An 18,058-nucleotide genomic window follows, 5' to 3' on the forward strand; every position below is an offset into this window, starting at 1 on the left:
AATTTACAAAGGATGAAACAACAAAGTCAAAGACAAATTTACACTTTGGAAAACATTTTTACATTTTTAGTTTTCATGGAAAAGTGCTAGCGCTAGTTAGCATAGCCACATAGCTACATGTTCGTAGCATAGACTGTAAATAAAAACGGACAGCGTTGCTCCGCCTCTTCCTGTTGTACGGTTCGGAAGCCAAAAAAATCCCTCTCCTGGGCGCCGCCATTGTGCGGCCTGTGAAGCCACTGTAATAAGCTCCGCCCATACAGCGTGACATCACAAGACGCTGTGTGCCCTTTGAAGTTTCCCTCTACGGAGGCTGTGAATCTATGGAGAGAATATCGTGTCTTTAATATGCAATCAAAAATAATGGATCTGAGAACAAAAAACAATTTTGCAAACAAAATTAGGATTTGAAAAATATGAAATAATGCTATGAATAAAGGAAATATATTTGTGATTAAAAATGTATCTTTATAAATCCACTCTTTTTTTGTTACAAACAAAATTATTATTCTCACGAACCACAGATTCGTTTGCGTTTCCAGTTTTACAAAACGTACCTGTTTCTCCATGTTGATATGTCTCCCTTCGCGGCAACAACTTGTTGGGGCGGAAGTTGTCACACCGTCTCTCTGAGTGAGACTGACCAATCAGGAGGCTTCTTGCATCTCTCAGGGGAGGTCCCGCCCATGACAGTTATGTAGAAACCATAGACTGTAAAAAATATGGACGTAGGATCCGTGACGTCACCCATCTGTTTCTGAAGAGCTGTTTTGAGACCAATCGGCTGCGGCAGCCATATTGCTTCTGTCGAGCGAATGTGACGTAAAGAGGCGGGCTTTGAGCCTCCTAGCCAACAGCTGCAGTGTTCTTGCAGGCAGCTGTGCCTCTCATTGGAAGACTAGTAATCTCAATATCTTCTAAATTAACGAATTAGAAAAAAATTCACCCCCCTCACAGTGAGAGGACGTCGAGAAATTAGCTATTCAGACTACACTCATCTTTTGTACCAGGCTGTAAACATGTTTATTAATGCTGCAAAGATCGTCTTTTCCCCATTCATGTGTATGTGACTTCCGGTACTTCCGGAGCCAGCCTCAAGCGGATCCTCGATGATCTGCAGCTTCTAACACTTCCTTTTTTTTTTTCTCTTTTTTTCTTCTCTCTTTTTTCTTCTCTTTTCTTTTTTCTCTCTCTCTTTCCTCTTGTCTGCATATATATTTCTGGTTTGTGTCATGTTTGTCACAAACTGTCAAATATTCATGCAGTTTATTCTTGCAGCAAAAGAAAAGAATGAAAACCTTTTTCTTCTGTGCTTGTGACTGTGTGCATGCAACCATCACCATCCCTCTTAGAACTCTGGCCTATCTTTTATTGGCAGCTAATATCATGTTCTGTAAAAGAGGGCGTGCACACCTAGGTGGGCCAAAAAAAATAAAAAAAATAAGAGAAAGTGAAAGAAAGATTACATAAGGATATACAAAGGGACAGGGAGAGAGAAGGAGAGAGAGACCTAACACACTTAGATGGAGAGGGACCATCTCACCATGACGCCAAAAAAACTCTGTGGGGTGATACTAATGATTAAGCAAAGCTTTTAACACTTCCGCATTGGACTCATATTTTTAGACCGGAGGTTGCCGCTTGGTAGAAACGCAAACGCAAAAACTGGAAACGCAAACGCAAAAACTGGAAACGTAAATGCAAAAACTGGAAACGCAAATACAAAAACTGGAAACGCAAACGCAAAAACTGGAAACGCAAACGCAAAAACTGGAAACGCAAATGCAAAAACTGGAAACGTAAATGCAAAAACTGGAAATGCAAACGCAAAAACTGGAAACGTAAACGCAAAAACTGGAAACGTAAATGCAAAAACTGGAAACGCAAATGCAAAAACTGGAAACGCAAACGCAAAAACTAGAAACGCAAATGCAAAAACTGGAAACGCAAATGCAAAAACTGGAAACGCAAATGCAAAAACTGAAAACGCAAACGCAAAAACTGAAAACGCAAACGCAAAAACTAGAAACGCAAATGCAAAAACTGGAAACGCAAATGCAAAAACTGGAAACGCAAATGCAAAAACTGGAAACGTAAATGCAAAAACTGGAAATGCAAACGCAAAAACTGGAAACGCAAATGCAAAAACTGGAAACGTAAATGCAAAAACTGGAAACACAAACGCAAAAAAACTGGAAACGTAAATGCAAAAACTGGAAACGTAAATGCAAAAACTGGAAACGCAAATGCAAAAACTCGAAACGCAAACGCAAAAACTAGAAACGCAAATGCAAAAACTGGAAACGCAAACGCAAAAACTGGAAACGCAAATGCAAAAACTGGAAACGTAAACGCAAAAACTAGAAACGCAAACGCAAAAACTGGAAACGCAAAAACTGGAAACGTAAACGCAAAAACTAGAAACGCAAATGCAAAAACTGGAAACGTAAATGCAAAAACTGGAAACGCAAATGCAAAAACTGGAAACGTAAATGCAAAAACTGGAAACGCAAACGCAAAAACTGGAAACGCAAAAACTGGAAACGTAAACGCAAAAACTGGAAACGCAAACGCAAAAACTGGAAACGCAAAAACTGGAAACGCAAACGCAAAAACTGGAAACGCAAAAACTGGAAACGCAAACGCAAAAACTGGAAACGTAAATGAAAAAACTGGAAACGTAAATGAAAAAACTGGAAACGCAAATGAAAAAACTGGAAACGTAAATGAAAAAACTGGAAACGTAAATGAAAAAACTGGAAACGTAAATGAAAAAACTGGAAACGTAAATGAAAAAACTGGAAACGCAAATGCAAAAACTGGAAACGTAAATGAAAAAACTGGAAACGCAAATGCAAAAACTGGAAACGTAAATGAAAAAACTGGAAACGTAAATGCAAAAACTGGAAACGTAAATGAAAAAACTGGAAACGCAAATGCAAAAACTGGAAACGTAAATGAAAAAACTGGAAACGTAAATGAAAAAACTGGAAACGCAAATGCAAAAACTGGAAACGTAAATGAAAAAACTGGAAACGCAAATGCAAAAACTGGAAACGCAAATGAAAAAACTGGAAACGTAAATGAAAAAACTGGAAACGTAAATGAAAAAACTGGAAACGTAAATGCAAAAACTGGAAACGTAAATGAAAAAACTGGAAACGCAAATGAAAAAACTGGAAACGCAAATGCAAAAACTGGAAACGTAAATGAAAAAACTGGAAACGTAAATGAAAAAACTGGAAACGCAAATGCAAAAACTGGAAACGTAAATGAAAAAACTGGAAACGTAAATGAAAAAACTGGAAACGTAAATGCAAAAACTGGAAACGTAAATGAAAAAACTGGAAACGCAAATGCAAAAACTGGAAACGTAAATGAAAAAACTGGAAACGTAAATGAAAAAACTGGAAACGCAAATGCAAAAACTGGAAACGTAAATGCAAAAACTGGAAACGCAAACGCAAAAACTAGAAACGCAAATGCAAAAACTGGAAACGCAAATGCAAAAACTGGAAACGCAAATGCAAAAACTGGAAACGTAAATGCAAAAACTGGAAATGCAAACGCAAAAACTGGAAACGCAAATGCAAAAACTGGAAACGTAAATGCAAAAACTGGAAACACAAACGCAAAAAAACTGGAAACGTAAATGCAAAAACTGGAAACGCAAATGCAAAAACTGGAAACGCAAACGCAAAAACTGGAAACGCAAATGCAAAAACTGGAAACACAAACGCAAAAACTGGAAACGTAAATGCAAAAACTGGAAACGTAAATGCAAAAACTGGAAATGCAAACGCAAAAACTGGAAACGCAAATGCAAAAACTGGAAACGTAAATGCAAAAACTGGAAACGCAAACGCAAAAGCTGGAAATGCAAACGCAAAAACTGGAAACGTAAATGCAAAAACTGGAAACGTAAATGCAAAAACTGGAAACGTAAATGAAAAAACTGGAAACGTAAATGAAAAAACTGGAAACGTAAATGAAAAAACTGGAAACGCAAATGCAAAAACTGGAAACGTAAATGAAAAAACTAGAAACGCAAATGCAAAAACTGGAAACGTAAATGAAAAAACTGGAAACGTAAATGCAAAAACTGGAAACATAAATGCAAAAACTGGAAACGCAAATGCAAAAACTGGAAACGCAAATGCAAAAACTGGAAACGCAAATGCAAAAACTGGAAACGCAAATGCAAAAACTGGAAACGTAAATGCAAAAACTGGAAACGTAAACGAATCTGTGGTTCGTGAGAATAATAATTTTGTTTGTAACAAAAAAAGAGTGGATTTATAAAGATACATTTTTAATCACAAATATATTTCCTTTATTCATAGCATTATTTCATATTTTTCAAATCCTAATTTTGTTTGCAAAATATTTTTTTGTTCTCAAATCCATTATTTTTGATTGCATATTAAAGACACAATATTCTCTCCACATGAATCAAAGGAAACAGGAAGTAACTGACTTTAAAGACCTGTTCTGGGGACCTCTTAGACCGATATATGTTGATGATAAAGAGCGTGATATGTCACCTTTAACATGTTTGCTTGTCTCGTTGCAGTGTGCAGGACGTGCTTCCACAAACACTGTTATGTGGAGAAGGAGTGTCTGAAATGCGCTCGGATCAAATCACGGAAGAAACGTCCGACAAAGACTGACGGCTGAGCGCGAACATCATCTCTACAACGTATTTAAATAAAACTGATACGAGTTTGAGTTCCTCTCAGATATTTGATGTTTCCTGTGGAAATAAAACTGTTAATAAAAGAAACTTTATTAAAAGACATGAGTTTTAATGTTCTGTGTTTTCTCCTTGTTTCTGTGGGAGTGTGTCTCTGTGTGCTGACACACTTCATGATCAAGATTATAGAGACATATGAAAAATGCTTTAAAGGTGACATATCACGCTTTTTTCATCAATATATATTGGTCTAAGAGGTCCCCAAAACATGTCTTTAAAGTTTATGCTCAAAAAAACACTTTGAAATCAGATTTTGGTCTGCCTGAAAACCCCTCTTCTTCATTCCTCATCAGAACACACAGTTTTCCCTCTGACCACGCCCCCTCAGGAAGTGGATGTGCCTCGGCTCTCCAGCGCGTTGATCTAATGTTTACATGTTGGCTGAATATACACGGCTGCTCACAGACCCACGTTACTTCAACCCTCTGAATCTGATCCAGAATCTGATCCTGACGGAGAGGCGCCTGTAGCAGGACCTTTCTGAAGGATTGGTCACAGATTTAGTGTTTCTTGTTGTTTTATTTGTCAGTATGTCGACGTGTGTCTTGGTACACAGCTACGAACATGTAGCTATGTGGCTATGCTAACTAGCGCTAGCACTTACCCATGATAAATAAAAATCATCCACTAGATCTTCAAATCTGCAGACGTGGGGAGTAAAACCGACCTCTGCCAGAAAGGCAGCAGGACATTTTATGAAGGATTGGTCACAGATTTAGTGTTTCTTGTTTTATTTGTCAGTATGTCGACGTGTGTCTTGGTACACAGCTACAGCTACAGCTACAGCTACAGCTACAGCTACAGCTACAGCTATGAACATATAGCTATGTGGCTATGCTAACTAGCGCTAGCACTTATCCATGATAAATAAAAATCATCCACTAGATCTTCAAATCTGCAGACGTGGGGAGTAAAACCGACTTTTGTGTTTATTAAGACAGCCTACAACTAGCATGCCTCCCTCCTAAGCTCCTTGTTAGCACACATGTGTGCAGGGAATGAAAAACGGAGGAGGGGTTGAGTTGTATTTTATACAGTCTATGGGCTGAACAAGCTCCGAGCTCTGACTTCCTGTTACAGACCGGATATTGTTGTTACGTAACAAAAACAGGAAGTCTGAAACGGCTGGTTTCACACACATTTACAGAAAGGTGGAGAAATCAGAACAGGGGCAGAATGGATTCTTTTCATTCTCGGGGGGTTTGTAGACAGGGACACATATTTCAGGTAGAGAACCATTAAAAAGTCCATTTTGCATGATATGTCACCTTTAAATGTTAAAACACACAGAAGCATGGGGCGATGATTGTAAAGTTGTGCTCACTGAAAATAAAACTGCTTCAATTCTTCACATTTAGCTCCAAAATGTCAAAAAGATTAAGAGTGAATTTTTAAAAGTCACTTTTTTAAAATCACATTTAGAGGAATATATGTGATCTTCACATTTAATTTTGTTGTGAAAAACATATCAAGTTAAAATCAATGTTAAATCCAAATGCTAAATATAAATATAATTGTCTAATCTAAATGTTAAATCTAAATGTTAAAAAGTTTTAATCTGAATGTTAAACATAAATGTTAAATATAAATATAATTGTTAAATGTAAAATATAAATGTTAAATAGACAAGTTTTAATCTGAATGTTAAACATAAATTTTAAATTTAAATATTATAGTTAAATGTTAAATATAAATGTTTAATCTGAATGTTAAATATAAATGTTAAATATAAATATTATGGTTAAATGTAAAATATAAATGTTTAATCTGAATGTTAAATATAATGTTAAATATAAATATTATGGTTAAATGTAAAATATAAATGTTTAATCTGATTGTTAAATATAATGTTAAATATAAATGTTAAATGTTAAATATAAATGTTTAAATATAAATCTTTAATATAAATGAAAAAAAAGTTTTAATCTGAATGTTAAACATACATTTTATATATCAATATAATTGTTCAATGTTAAATACAAATTTTAAATGTTAAATAGAAATGTTTAATCTGAATTTTAACTATAAATGTTATATATAAATAAAATTGTTAAATGTTAAATATAAATGTGTATTCTGAATGTTAAACATAACTGTTAAATGTTAAATATAAAGGTGTATTCTGAATGTTAAACATAATTGTTAAATGTTAAATATAAATGTAAAATCCAAATCTAAATGTTAAATATAAATGTTGATTGGTAAATCTTAATGTTAAATGTTTAATCTAAATGTTAAATATAGATATAAATGTTAGAAACAAATAGAAATGTTAAATGTTAAATCTACATGTTAAATGTTAAATCTACATGTTTAATGTTAAATCAACATGTTAAATGTTAAATGTAAATGTTATATCTAAATGTAAGATATAAATATAAATGTTAAATCAACATGTAAATGTTAAATATAAATGTAAGATACAAATATAAATGTTATTTATAAATAGATATGTTAAAATGTAAATGTTAAATCTACATGTTAAATGTTAAACCAACATGTTAAATGTAAATGTTATATCTAAATGTTAAATCAACATGTAAATGTTAATTCTAAATGTTAGATATAAATATAAATGTTAGATATAAATAAATGTTAAATTGAAATGTTAAATGTTGCTCTGCGATCCTTAATATTTAACCCATATGTAAATTCACACTGCCACTGAGCGGAAATACAAAATTAAAAGCTTCATAAAGTGATACACGCTCAGCATGAAGCACATAAATCTCTTTATAGCCTATATGACCTTTAGATTTAACATTTAACATTTATATTTACATTTAGCATTTGGATTTAACAGTGATTCTTAACTTTTTAATAATTAAATGTGAAGAAGATCACAAATATTCCTCTAAATGTGATTAAAAAAATGGACTTTTAAAAATTCACTCTACATTTTTATGACGTTTTGGAGTTATATGTGGAGAATTGTATTTTCAGTGTGCAACACTTTACAAACTTCCTCACAAAGATGTCACTTGATCAGTCAATCATCCTAACGTATTCCTAAATGTTCCTCATCACCTGTAACACAAACACACACACACACACACACACACACACACACACACACACACACACACACACACACACAAACACACACACACACACACACAGGTGAGTCCCATGAGATGACTCTCTGTGAAGCCTGTTTTGCAGCCCGTTAGCTGATCTAATGGCGGCGTGTTGAACCCCTGCAGACAGGATGGTTGTTCACACCTGCACTGATCAGCGTCAGGCGATGATGTCGACTCGGCCTCAGAGGTTTCATCAATCAGAGGTGTGAAGAAAAACAAGCCTCACGATGCAGCCTGCAAACATCAACATGTGATGCAACCATTGCTGAACAGAAAGTTTCTGTTGTTGTTGTTGTTGAGACAGGATCAGGTTTGACCTTTGGTGTCTGTTTGTACAGCCTAACAATGAGGTATCGACTGACTGCATGAGGAGGCTTCTCTGCAGTCCTGGTCCACAGTAAAGCCCCCTGGAAATTTTGGTTTCCATTTGCAAAAACTGAATAAAGTATTTAGTGCATCCTCTGTATCTTCTCGTCCACCTTCCAAAAACACTGACCCAAAGGTGGCATAAGCACACATTCTTTACAGGTAGAAATGAAGATGTATTTGTATCAAAGACTTGTGTCACTTTGTGTAAATCAGTGTGATGTGGAGTGTCTCTCTGCACTGAATCTGCTGCTCGTCGTCGCTCATGTTGGCTCCGAGTTCTCCCTGTCGCTCACTGACATCACTTTCACTGGACGCCTCTTCTCCAGGATCCTGCTTCCCTCTCTGTCTACATATCTTTTACCCAGTTTTCTTCTGGTCATGTCTGTCATGTTCACCATTTTCACATGTTCAAATGCTGACATGTGCTTGAGTGTTTCATTGCATGGCCTTGATGAACACTTGTTGCATGTTGGAGATCTACCTCCTCAATGTGGATGGCTGTTCCATCTCCCCATCAACCTGGGTGTCATTCTTGACTCCACCCTCTCCTTCCAGTCACACATCAAATCAGTCACCAAGTCGGCCTTCTACCACCTGAAGAACATCTCCCGTCTGCGTCCATCTCTTTCAGATTCAGTTGCCCAGACCCTCATCCATGCTTTCATTACCTCCCGGCTGGATTACTGCAATGGAGTCCTGTTCGGGGGACCCAGCAATGCCCTGGACAGACTCCAATACGTGCAGAACTCAGCTGCCAGGGTTCTCACGCACACTAAGCCCTGGCAGCACCCCCACTCTCATTCACCTCCACTGGCTCCCTGTATAGTACCGTATCACCTATACAGCTCCTCCTCCTCACCTACAAATCCCTGCATGTCCTCGCCCCCCAATACCTGGCTCACCTCCTCCACCAACACACTCCACCCTGGAAACCTACAGTCTTCTGACCTGGGTCTCCTCTCCATTCCCCGGACTAAGCTGTGGACTTTTGGAGACAGAGCCTCCCGACATCCACAGCACCCCAACCCTGGACGGTTTTTAAACAGCAGTCAAAACGCATCTTTTCCTCAAGGCCTTTACCCGTTAGCTTGTGTTGTCCCCACCTACCCCCCAGAACCCCTACCTCAAGGGTTCTCAAGTGGCCAGGGACCCCTTACAGGTGAGAAACTTGTATAAGGACCCCCTCATAATTGTAACACAGATTAAGCACATTAGTGATGTGTCATGATCAAAAGCTGCGGCTCTGAGAGTCGATCAGCCCCAGCTCTGCTCACAGCAGAACTTTGTTTTGATTGGTCAGCATGGCGGCCATGCGGCCAATCACATGTGAGGATATAGGATACAGGTGATGGAGGGGAGGCTGTGTATCGTGGCTTCATCTGTTCCTTCTGAGAGGGTTTAGGTTAGGGTTCTTCTCAAAGACCGGGCAAATACTCACTGAGAGGAGAAATCAGATCAGCCAATTCTGGTTCTGTTTGCTTGAGTTCGGTTGGTTGGTTCCTTAATCATAACCCTAATCCAAACCCTAACGTTAACCCTCATCCTAACCCTAACCCTAACGCTAACCCTCATCCTAACCCTAACCCTAACGCTAACCCTCATCCTAACCCTAACCCTAACCCTAATCCTAACCCTAACCCTAACCCTAACCCTAACCCTAATCCTAACGCTAACCCTCATCCTAACCCTAACCCTAACGCTAACCCTCATCCTAACCCTAACCCTAACGCTAACCCTCATCCTAACCCTAACCCTAACCCTAATCCTAACCCTAACCCTAACCCTAACCCTAACCCTAACCCTAACCCTAACCCTAACCCTAATCCAAACCCTAACGCTAACCCTCATCCTAACCCTAACGCTAACCCTAATCCTAACCCTAACCCTAACCCTAACGCTAACCCTAACCCTAACCCTAATCCTAACCCTAATCCTAACGCTAACCCTAATCCTAACCCTAACCCTTACCCTTATCCTAACCCTAATCCTAACCCTAATCCTAACCCTAATCCTAACCCTTACCCTAATCCTAACCCTAATCCTAACCCTAAGCCTAACCCTCACCCTAACCCTTACCCTTATCCTCACCCTAACCCTAACGCTAACCCTAATCCTAACCCTAACCCTAACCCTAACGCTAACCCTAACCCTAACCCTAACCCTAATCCTAACCCTAATCCTAACGCTAACCCTAATCCTAACCCTAACCCTTACCCTTATCCTAACCCTAATCCTAACCCTAATCCTAACCCTAATCCTAACCCTTACCCTAATCCTAACCCTAATCCTAACCCTAAGCCTAACCCTCACCCTAACCCTTACCCTTATCCTCACCCTAACCCTAACCCTAATCCTAACCCTTACCCTAATCCTAATCCTAACCCTAACCCTAATCCTAACCCTTACCCTAACCCTATCCTCACCCTAACCCTAACCCTAACCCTAATCCTAACCCTAATCCTAACCCTAACCCTAATCCTAACGCTAACCCTTATCCTCACCCTAACCCTAACCCTAACCCTAATCCTAACCCTAATCCTAACCCTAACCCTAATCCTAACGCTAACCCTTATCCTCACCCTAACCCTAACCCTAATCCTAACCCTTACCCTAATCCTAACCCTAACCCTATCCTCACCCTAACCCTAACCCTAACCCTAATCCTAACCCTAATCCTAACCCTAACCCTAACCCTAACCCTAATCCTAACCCTAACACTAACCCTAACCCTAATCCTAATCCTTACCCTAACCCTAACCCTAACCCTAACCCTAATCCTAACCCTAATCCTAACTCTAACCCTAACCCTAATCCTAACCCTAACCCTAACCCTAATCCTAATCCTCACCCTAACCCTAACCCTAACCCTAACCCTAATCCTAAACCTAATCCTAACCCTATTCCTAATCCTAATCCTAACCCTAACCCTAACCCTAACCCTAATCCTAACCCTAATCCTAACCCTATTCCTAATCCTAACCCTAACCCTATCCTCACCCTAACCCTAACCCTAACCCTAATCCTAACCCTAATCCTAACCCTATTCCTAATCCTAACCCTAACCCTAATCCTCACCCTAACCCTAACCCTAACCCTAACCCTAACCCTAACCCTAATCCTAACCCTAATCCTAAACCTAACCCTAACCCTAACCCTAACCCTAACCCTATCCTCACCCTAACCTTAACCCTTTTATGTAACCACCCATCTACATGAGAATGAGACAAATAAAAGACTTGAATCTTTGGGGGATAGAATTAAAAGTTGCAAGAAACTGATGTAAATTGAAGTGCATGAAACTTTGAGAGGCTGTTCTGCAGCTGCAACTTTGAATAATGTGAAGGATCCCTTAACTGGCTGAATAAACCAAAAGAGATCATGTTTGTCTGGGGTGAGCTCACACAAGGCCCCATACTAGCACCTTTCCTGCTGGCCTGCACTCACATCAAGGTCAAACCAGGCCTGCGCGTGATTACATCATGTAGACCTCTACCCCCTTGAGGTGAGGACAGACACAGATAAATCAGCAGCACTCAGAGAGCTCAGGTCTAAAAGCTGCTGAAGATGCAGCTCTCTGCAGAGGATGGAGGCCGAGGTCGGGGCAGAGCTCTGCTTTCCACAGCTCCTCAACTCCTCCTGCAGGAAGCCCACACCTCACTGGTCTGAAGCTGTGATCCTGAACACTCTGCTGTCCTTCGTCTCTGTGCTCACTGTGACTCTCAACCTGCTCGTCATCATCGCAGTCTCTCACTTCAGGCACAGACTTCTCTTTAAAGTGGTTTAAAGGTCGATGAATGCAGATGTGAACTTTGAGATGAATCTTTGCAGCTCAAACTGAATAATGCTCCATCTTTGCATACTTGTTGTAATAATGCTCACTTTGAAATGTGGACTCTGTTGTTTTAATGATTGCCTCTTCCTCTGCAGGCAGCTCCACACTCCCACCAACATCCTCCTCCTCTCTCTGGCTGTCTCTGACTTCCTCGTGGGCCTCCTGCTGATGCCGGTGGAAATCCTCAGACAGACATCCTGCTGGGTTTTTGGTGACCTCATGTGTTCTCTGTTCAATGATGTTACTTACACCGTCACTTCTGCCTCTATCGGAGGAATGGTTCTGATATCAGTGGACCGTTATGTTGCTATCTGTGACCCTCTGCGTTACAGCAGCAGGATCACAGAGAGAAGAGTTACAGGCTGCGTCTGTCTGTGCTGGTTCCTGTCTCTCCTTTACAGCAACCTCCTCTTAATGGATGATCTTGTTGAACCGGGCAGGTATCGTTTATGCTACGGAGAGTGTGGGATCTTCATTAACTTCATCGCAGGAGTTTTTGACCTTGTTGTGACGTTTTTTGCTCCCATTACTGCCATCATAGTTCTGTATATGAGAGTGTTTGTTGTGGCTGTGTCTCAGGCTCGTGCCCTGCGCTCTCAGGTGGTCACAGCTGTAACACTCGAGTCTTCAATGACTGTGAGAGTAAAGAAGTCAGAGCTGAAAGCAGCCAGGACTCTGGGTGTTCTTGTAGTCGTGTTTGTGATTTGTTTATCTCCGTATTACATCGTCAGCCTTGTAGATGAGAATGTGCTGAATGCTTCATCTATGTCTTTTGTGATCTATCTGTTCCTGATTAACTCGTGCATCAACCCTCTGATTTACGCCTTGTTCTACCCCTGGTTCAGGAAATCTCTTAAACTCATTGTTACTCTTCGGATCCTGCAGCCGGGCTCCTGTGAGACCAACATCCCGTAGAGGGACTGTGGAGGTCTAAGCTGTACGAAGGACGTAGAAATATAATGAAATGAAAGCAATGCTTTTTTCTTTTCCAGTCTGACTTTCATGTGAATAACCAGCCTCACATTCAGGATTTAAAGTGGTTTCATCATACCAGGGGTACATGTGTCCTTTTTCTCTCAAACACAGCTTCACTGAAGAGACAAGCACTTCACTCTTTCTGTCTAGGGATCCTTTATGAGATAAGAAAGCTGAAGAGAGGCAGGGAATGACATGCACTAACGGGGAATGGTTGATGAGGACTAAGGCCTCAAAATATGAGGCAGCCCTGCAAGCACCGGTTCACCTGTTTCATGTCACTTTGAATTCAGCATGCATGTCAGGAATGGGGAGTCTTGTTTGTTGTTATCATGTGAGAACACGATCAAACCAAACACAACAAAGCACCGTCTGAAATCTTTAATTCTCCAAAGAAGGATGAGCCATGCATACTTTCATGAACCATCATGTCTCATATGAAACACAACACTCCTGTTCTCCTCCAGGTGAGAGGAAAAGAGTCCCTGTGTTAATGGTCTGAGGAAAAGATGTGCAACAGAGATCAGGTTTGAATTGTGTCATTATGTTTTGCATTGAGTCACACCAAGCACCAAGACGTCTCTCTGTTAGGGAGTTAAACTTATATGCATCTTATTTGTTACTGTATGAGCTTTATGCTATTTATATCCTGAGAAAGTTGACCGTAAAATATTTAAATCACAGCCTTCAGTTGAAATCTTTGGAATAATGACAGAGGATGAGAGTGTTGCAGATGTGCATGATCCTTAGGAAAGTAAAACATTTCATAACAAAGTCAAATAGTTGAAAATGTCGCAGAAGTTCATTTCTTTTCTTAACATTTGTGATGCAACATGTGCATGTTTTTGTCTGCAATTGCAGGAATACTCTCCAGTGTGTGAGTACAGAAAGTCTCTGTGGGAGGATTGTGCAACAGGTTCATGATGAAATGAAGACAGCCCCAGTGACTCTGAAAGATTTGTTGTTGTGATTGTTAGGTGGAAACCTTAAATCTAAATCTAGTCATCAATTTCATCTGATAGATACAACCCCAAGGTTTTATTTAAAGTAATGTAAATATTTTATTTCACCTTATTTCATTTATTAATTAATTCATTTATTATCTTGTTCAAATTTTCATCACTTTTATTTTATTTTATTCATTTATTTTAAGCATAGCATCTTATTTTCTTTTAATGGTTTAATATTTGAGTGTTTTATTATCTTAGTCATTTATTTTATTTTGGTGAGTTTAACTTCCTGTGTTGAGTTTTAACATCTTATTTTTCCTCCAGTGTTTTTCATTAAGATATCGTGAGAGAGTTTCCTCAGTTTGTTCAGAAACTTCTTTTTTATTTTTCATTTATTTATTAATTTTATTTTTATTGTTGTTATTATTATTGTTGCATATACTGTGTTCTTAACCTTAGGTTTCAGGGGTGGGTTTGGAGTTGGGGCTGGGGTTGGGACTAGGATGGGGGGCATTTTTAATAATATATTTATATATATATATACCCTTCTTTTTTAAATGTATTCTGTTTGAAGTTGTTTTTATGTACAGCACTTTGTGTTACAATGTCATTGTATAAAAAGTGCTTTATAAATAAAGTCTGATTGATTGATTGAATGATTTATTAAATCAGTCCATTGATCCTCTCACTACAAGTTTATGCTTCATATGAGGAAGATAAAACATATGCAGTGAGAGACTCCACATGCAGGAAGACTCAAGGTTTTTAATGCAAGGGTCAAATAAGAATGAGAGCAGACGAATGATGATGCGGGACTGCAACCTTACAAGCTGAGGGTTGCACATAACATAGCTTTGAATAAGAGAACATTTGATTTTTTCATTCTATTATTAACAAAGACCCAACATCAAGACCGGATCAGATCCAGTCCCATCTTCCAGGCAGGACTCAGTCTGATCTCATCTTAATCCACCATGAGCAGAGCACTTTGCAGCATTTAGCAAGTTACAGTGGCAAGGACAAACTTCCTTTAACAGGCAGAAACCTCCAGCAGGACCAGACTCATGTTAGACACACATCTGCTGAGACCGTGTTGGAGAGAGGGATAGAGGGAGATGAAGATAGAGAGAGAGATGATAGTGGGGAGACGGATAGTAGTAGTTGGAGCATGTTTTTATTTCAGAGAGGCAGTTTGTGATAGTGGAGTGTGTTACAGTGGTTATGAATTTGGTTGAAATATACAGTCATGGCCAAAAGTTTTGAGAATGACACAACTATTAATTTTCACAAAGTCTGCTGTTTCAGTTTTTATAATGGTAATTTGCATATACTCCAGAATGTTATGAGGAGTGATCAGCTCAACTGCATTTAATTGCAAAGTCCCTCTTTGCCTTGAAAATGAACTTTATCACCAAAAACACATTTCCACTGCATTTCAGCCCTGCCACAAAAGGACCAGCTAACATCATTTCAATGACACACAGGTGTCACACACATTAACACAGGTGTGGGTGTTGATGAGGACAAGGCTGGCGATCAATCTGTCATGATTGAGTGACTGGACACTTTAAAAGGAAGATGGTGCATGACACCATTGTTCCTCATCTGTTAGCCATGGTTACCTGCAAGGAAACACGTGCAGCCATCATTGCATTGCACAAAAAGGGCCTAACAGGGAAGTTTATAGCAGCGAGTAAGATTGCACCTCAGTCAACCGTCTATCCAATTATCAAGAACTTCAAGGAGAGAGGTTCAATTGTTGCCAAACAGGCTCCAGGGCGCCCAAGAAAGTCTAGCAAGCACCAGGACCGTCTCCTGAAGGTGTTACAGCTGCGGGATCGGGCCACCACCAGTGCAGAGCTTGCTCAGGAATGGCAGCAGGCAGGTGTGAGTGCATCTGCACGCACAGTGAGGCGAAGACTTTTGGAGGAAGGCCTGGTGTCAAGGAGGGCAGCAAAGAAGCCACTTCTCTCCAGTAAAAACATCAGGGACAGACTGATATTCTGCAGAAGGTACAGGGACTGGACTGCTGAGGACTGGGGTAAAGTCATTTTCTCTGATGAATCCCCTTTCCGATTGTTTGGGGCATCTGGAGGAAGGCTTGTTTGGAGAAGACCAGGTGAGCGCTACCATCAGTCCTGTCTCTTGCCAACAGTGAAGCATCCTGAGACCATTCATGTGTGGGGTTGCTTTTCGGTCAAGGGAGTGGGCTCTCTCACAATCTTGCCTAAAAACACAGCCATGAATAAAGAATGGTACCAGAACGTCCTCCCAGAGCAACTTCTCCCAACCATCCAAGGGCAGTTTGGTGATGAAGAATGCCTTTTCCAGCATGATGGAGCACCTTGCCATAAAGCAAAAGTCATAACAAAATGGCTCGGGGAACAAAACATTAAGATTTTGGGCCCTTGGCCAGGAAACTCCCCAGATCTTAATCCCATTGAGAACTTGTGGTCAATCCTCAAGAGGCGGGTGGACAATCAAAAACCCACAAATTCTGACAAACTCCAAGCATTGATTATGCAAGAATGGACTGCCATCAGTCAGGATTTGGTCCAGAAGTTGATTGACAGCATGCCAGGGAGAATTGCAGAGGTCTTGAAAAAGAAGGGTCAACACTGCAAATATTGACTTATTGCATGAATTCTGTGTAATTCTCAATAAAAGCTTTTGATACTTATGAAATGCTTCTAATTGTATTTCATTATACCATAGAAACATCTGACAAAAACAACTAAAAACCCTGAAGCAGCAGACTTTGTGAAAATGTAATATTTGTGTCATTCTCAAAACTTTTGGCCATGACTGTAGAGCTGGATGTCATCAGCGTAGCAGTGAAAATGAAGGCCATGCTGACGGTTGATGTTACCAAGGGGGAGCAAGTAAATGATGAACAGGAGGGGACCAAGCACCGAACCCTGGGGGACGCCTTGAGCCAGAGGAGCAATGTTAGAGGTGCAGTTGTTGGTGTAAATGAACTGTTGACGGTCAGTGAGGTAGGATTTCAGCCAGGAGAGTGCAGTTCCAGTGATGTTGATGGTGTGCTCTAGCCGGGAGAGAAGAATCCAGAGGAACCTACGAGACAAGGGAGCTCAGGGACTCCAGAAAGGTCTATGGTTAGGAACTTTAATGGGACAGGGAGAGTTAAAGTGAGAGACAGGCAGACAGAGGGGAAGACAGGATCCCAGTGTGTCAGTCTAAGCCTATAGCAGCATAACTAAGACCTGGTCCAAGCCTGAGCCAGCTCTAACTATAAGTTTTTACATTTACTCTTCCCGTCTCGCCCAAAAAGCCCTGTGCATAGCAGGCGACCCCTCCCACCCGTCTCACAGCCTCTTCTGCCTGCTGCCATCAGGAAGGAGAATATGCATTCTCCAGGCCAGAACCAGCAGACTGAGGGACAGAGTTATCCACCATTATATTTATTAGCTTACTTCTTTTAACTTTAGCTTATCTTTTTCTAGCTAGGGCTTTTTCATCCATTCTCTTCGTCTTGTGTGTATTTCCTATGTTTATCAGTTGTTGTCATTTATCAAATTCTCTGTATGTCTGGTGCATACTGCAGTTTTTAACAATAAAGAAGACTTTGACTTTATCAAAAGGGAAATGTTTGGAGCCTACTCTTAAAAGTAGAAAGGGGGTCTGCCTCCTGGACCCTGACTGGTAGGTGATTCCAAAGGAGAGGGGCCTGATGACTGAAGGCTCTAACCCCCATAGTGCTTTGAGAGACCATAGGTGCGAGTGGCATTGCACCCCCCGTATGTATGAGAATGAGATGAAATAAAATCTTGATTCTTTGGGGGATAGAATTCAAAGTTGCAATAAAATGAAGTAAGTTGAAGTGCATGAAACTTTGAGAGCCTGTTCTGCAGTTTGATGGTGTGCAACTGCAACTTTGAATAACGTGAAAGATCCCTTAACTGGCTGAATAAACCAAAAGAGATCATGGCCTGCACTCACATGATCACATCAAGGTCAAACCAGGCCTGAGCGTGATTACATCATGTAGACCTCTACCCCCTTGAGGTGAGGACAGACACAGATAAATCAGCAGCACTCAGAGAGCTCAGGTCTAAAAGCTGCTGAAGATGCAGCTCTC

At 40.0% G+C, this 18,058-nt stretch overlaps 2 protein-coding genes across 3 annotated transcripts in view; both read left to right on the top strand.

Annotated features, from left to right (window-relative positions):
• rubcnl (rubicon like autophagy enhancer) overlaps positions 1-4,798 on the top strand; it is a 31,640-nt gene extending 26,842 nt beyond the window's left edge. For both annotated transcript variants that reach the window (XM_034693236.1, XM_034693235.1), the window contains exon 17: positions 4,574-4,798. In XM_034693236.1, the coding sequence (XP_034549127.1) occupies positions 4,574-4,677 (104 nt within the window). In that variant the 3' untranslated portion in view covers positions 4,678-4,798. The remainder of the gene's footprint in view (positions 1-4,573) is intronic.
• A 6,979-nt stretch (positions 4,799-11,777) lies between these two features.
• Positions 11,778-12,949, top strand: LOC117820338 (trace amine-associated receptor 13c-like). The gene is made up of 2 exons (XM_034694066.1): positions 11,778-11,958; positions 12,130-12,949. The coding sequence occupies exons 1-2, from the start codon at positions 11,786-11,788 to the stop codon at positions 12,947-12,949; spliced, it is 993 nt and encodes a 330-aa protein (XP_034549957.1). The 5' UTR covers positions 11,778-11,785.
• Positions 12,950-18,058: the final 5,109 nt, after the last annotated feature.

This window comes from Notolabrus celidotus, chromosome 10 (assembly GCF_009762535.1).
Source record: "Notolabrus celidotus isolate fNotCel1 chromosome 10, fNotCel1.pri, whole genome shotgun sequence".
Taxonomy (NCBI): domain Eukaryota; kingdom Metazoa; phylum Chordata; class Actinopteri; order Labriformes; family Labridae; genus Notolabrus; species Notolabrus celidotus.

What these genes read in the sequence shown, in the direction of transcription:
- LOC117820338 (XM_034694066.1), top strand. Translation starts at nt 11,786, where the DNA reads ATGGAGGCCGAGGTCGGGGCAGAGCTCTGCTTTCCACAGCTCCTCAAC. An exon ending in ATCGCAGTCTCTCACTTCAG is followed by an intron (nt 11,959 to 12,129) that starts GCACAGACTTCT and finishes CTTCCTCTGCAG; the next exon opens with GCAGCTCCACACTCCCACCA.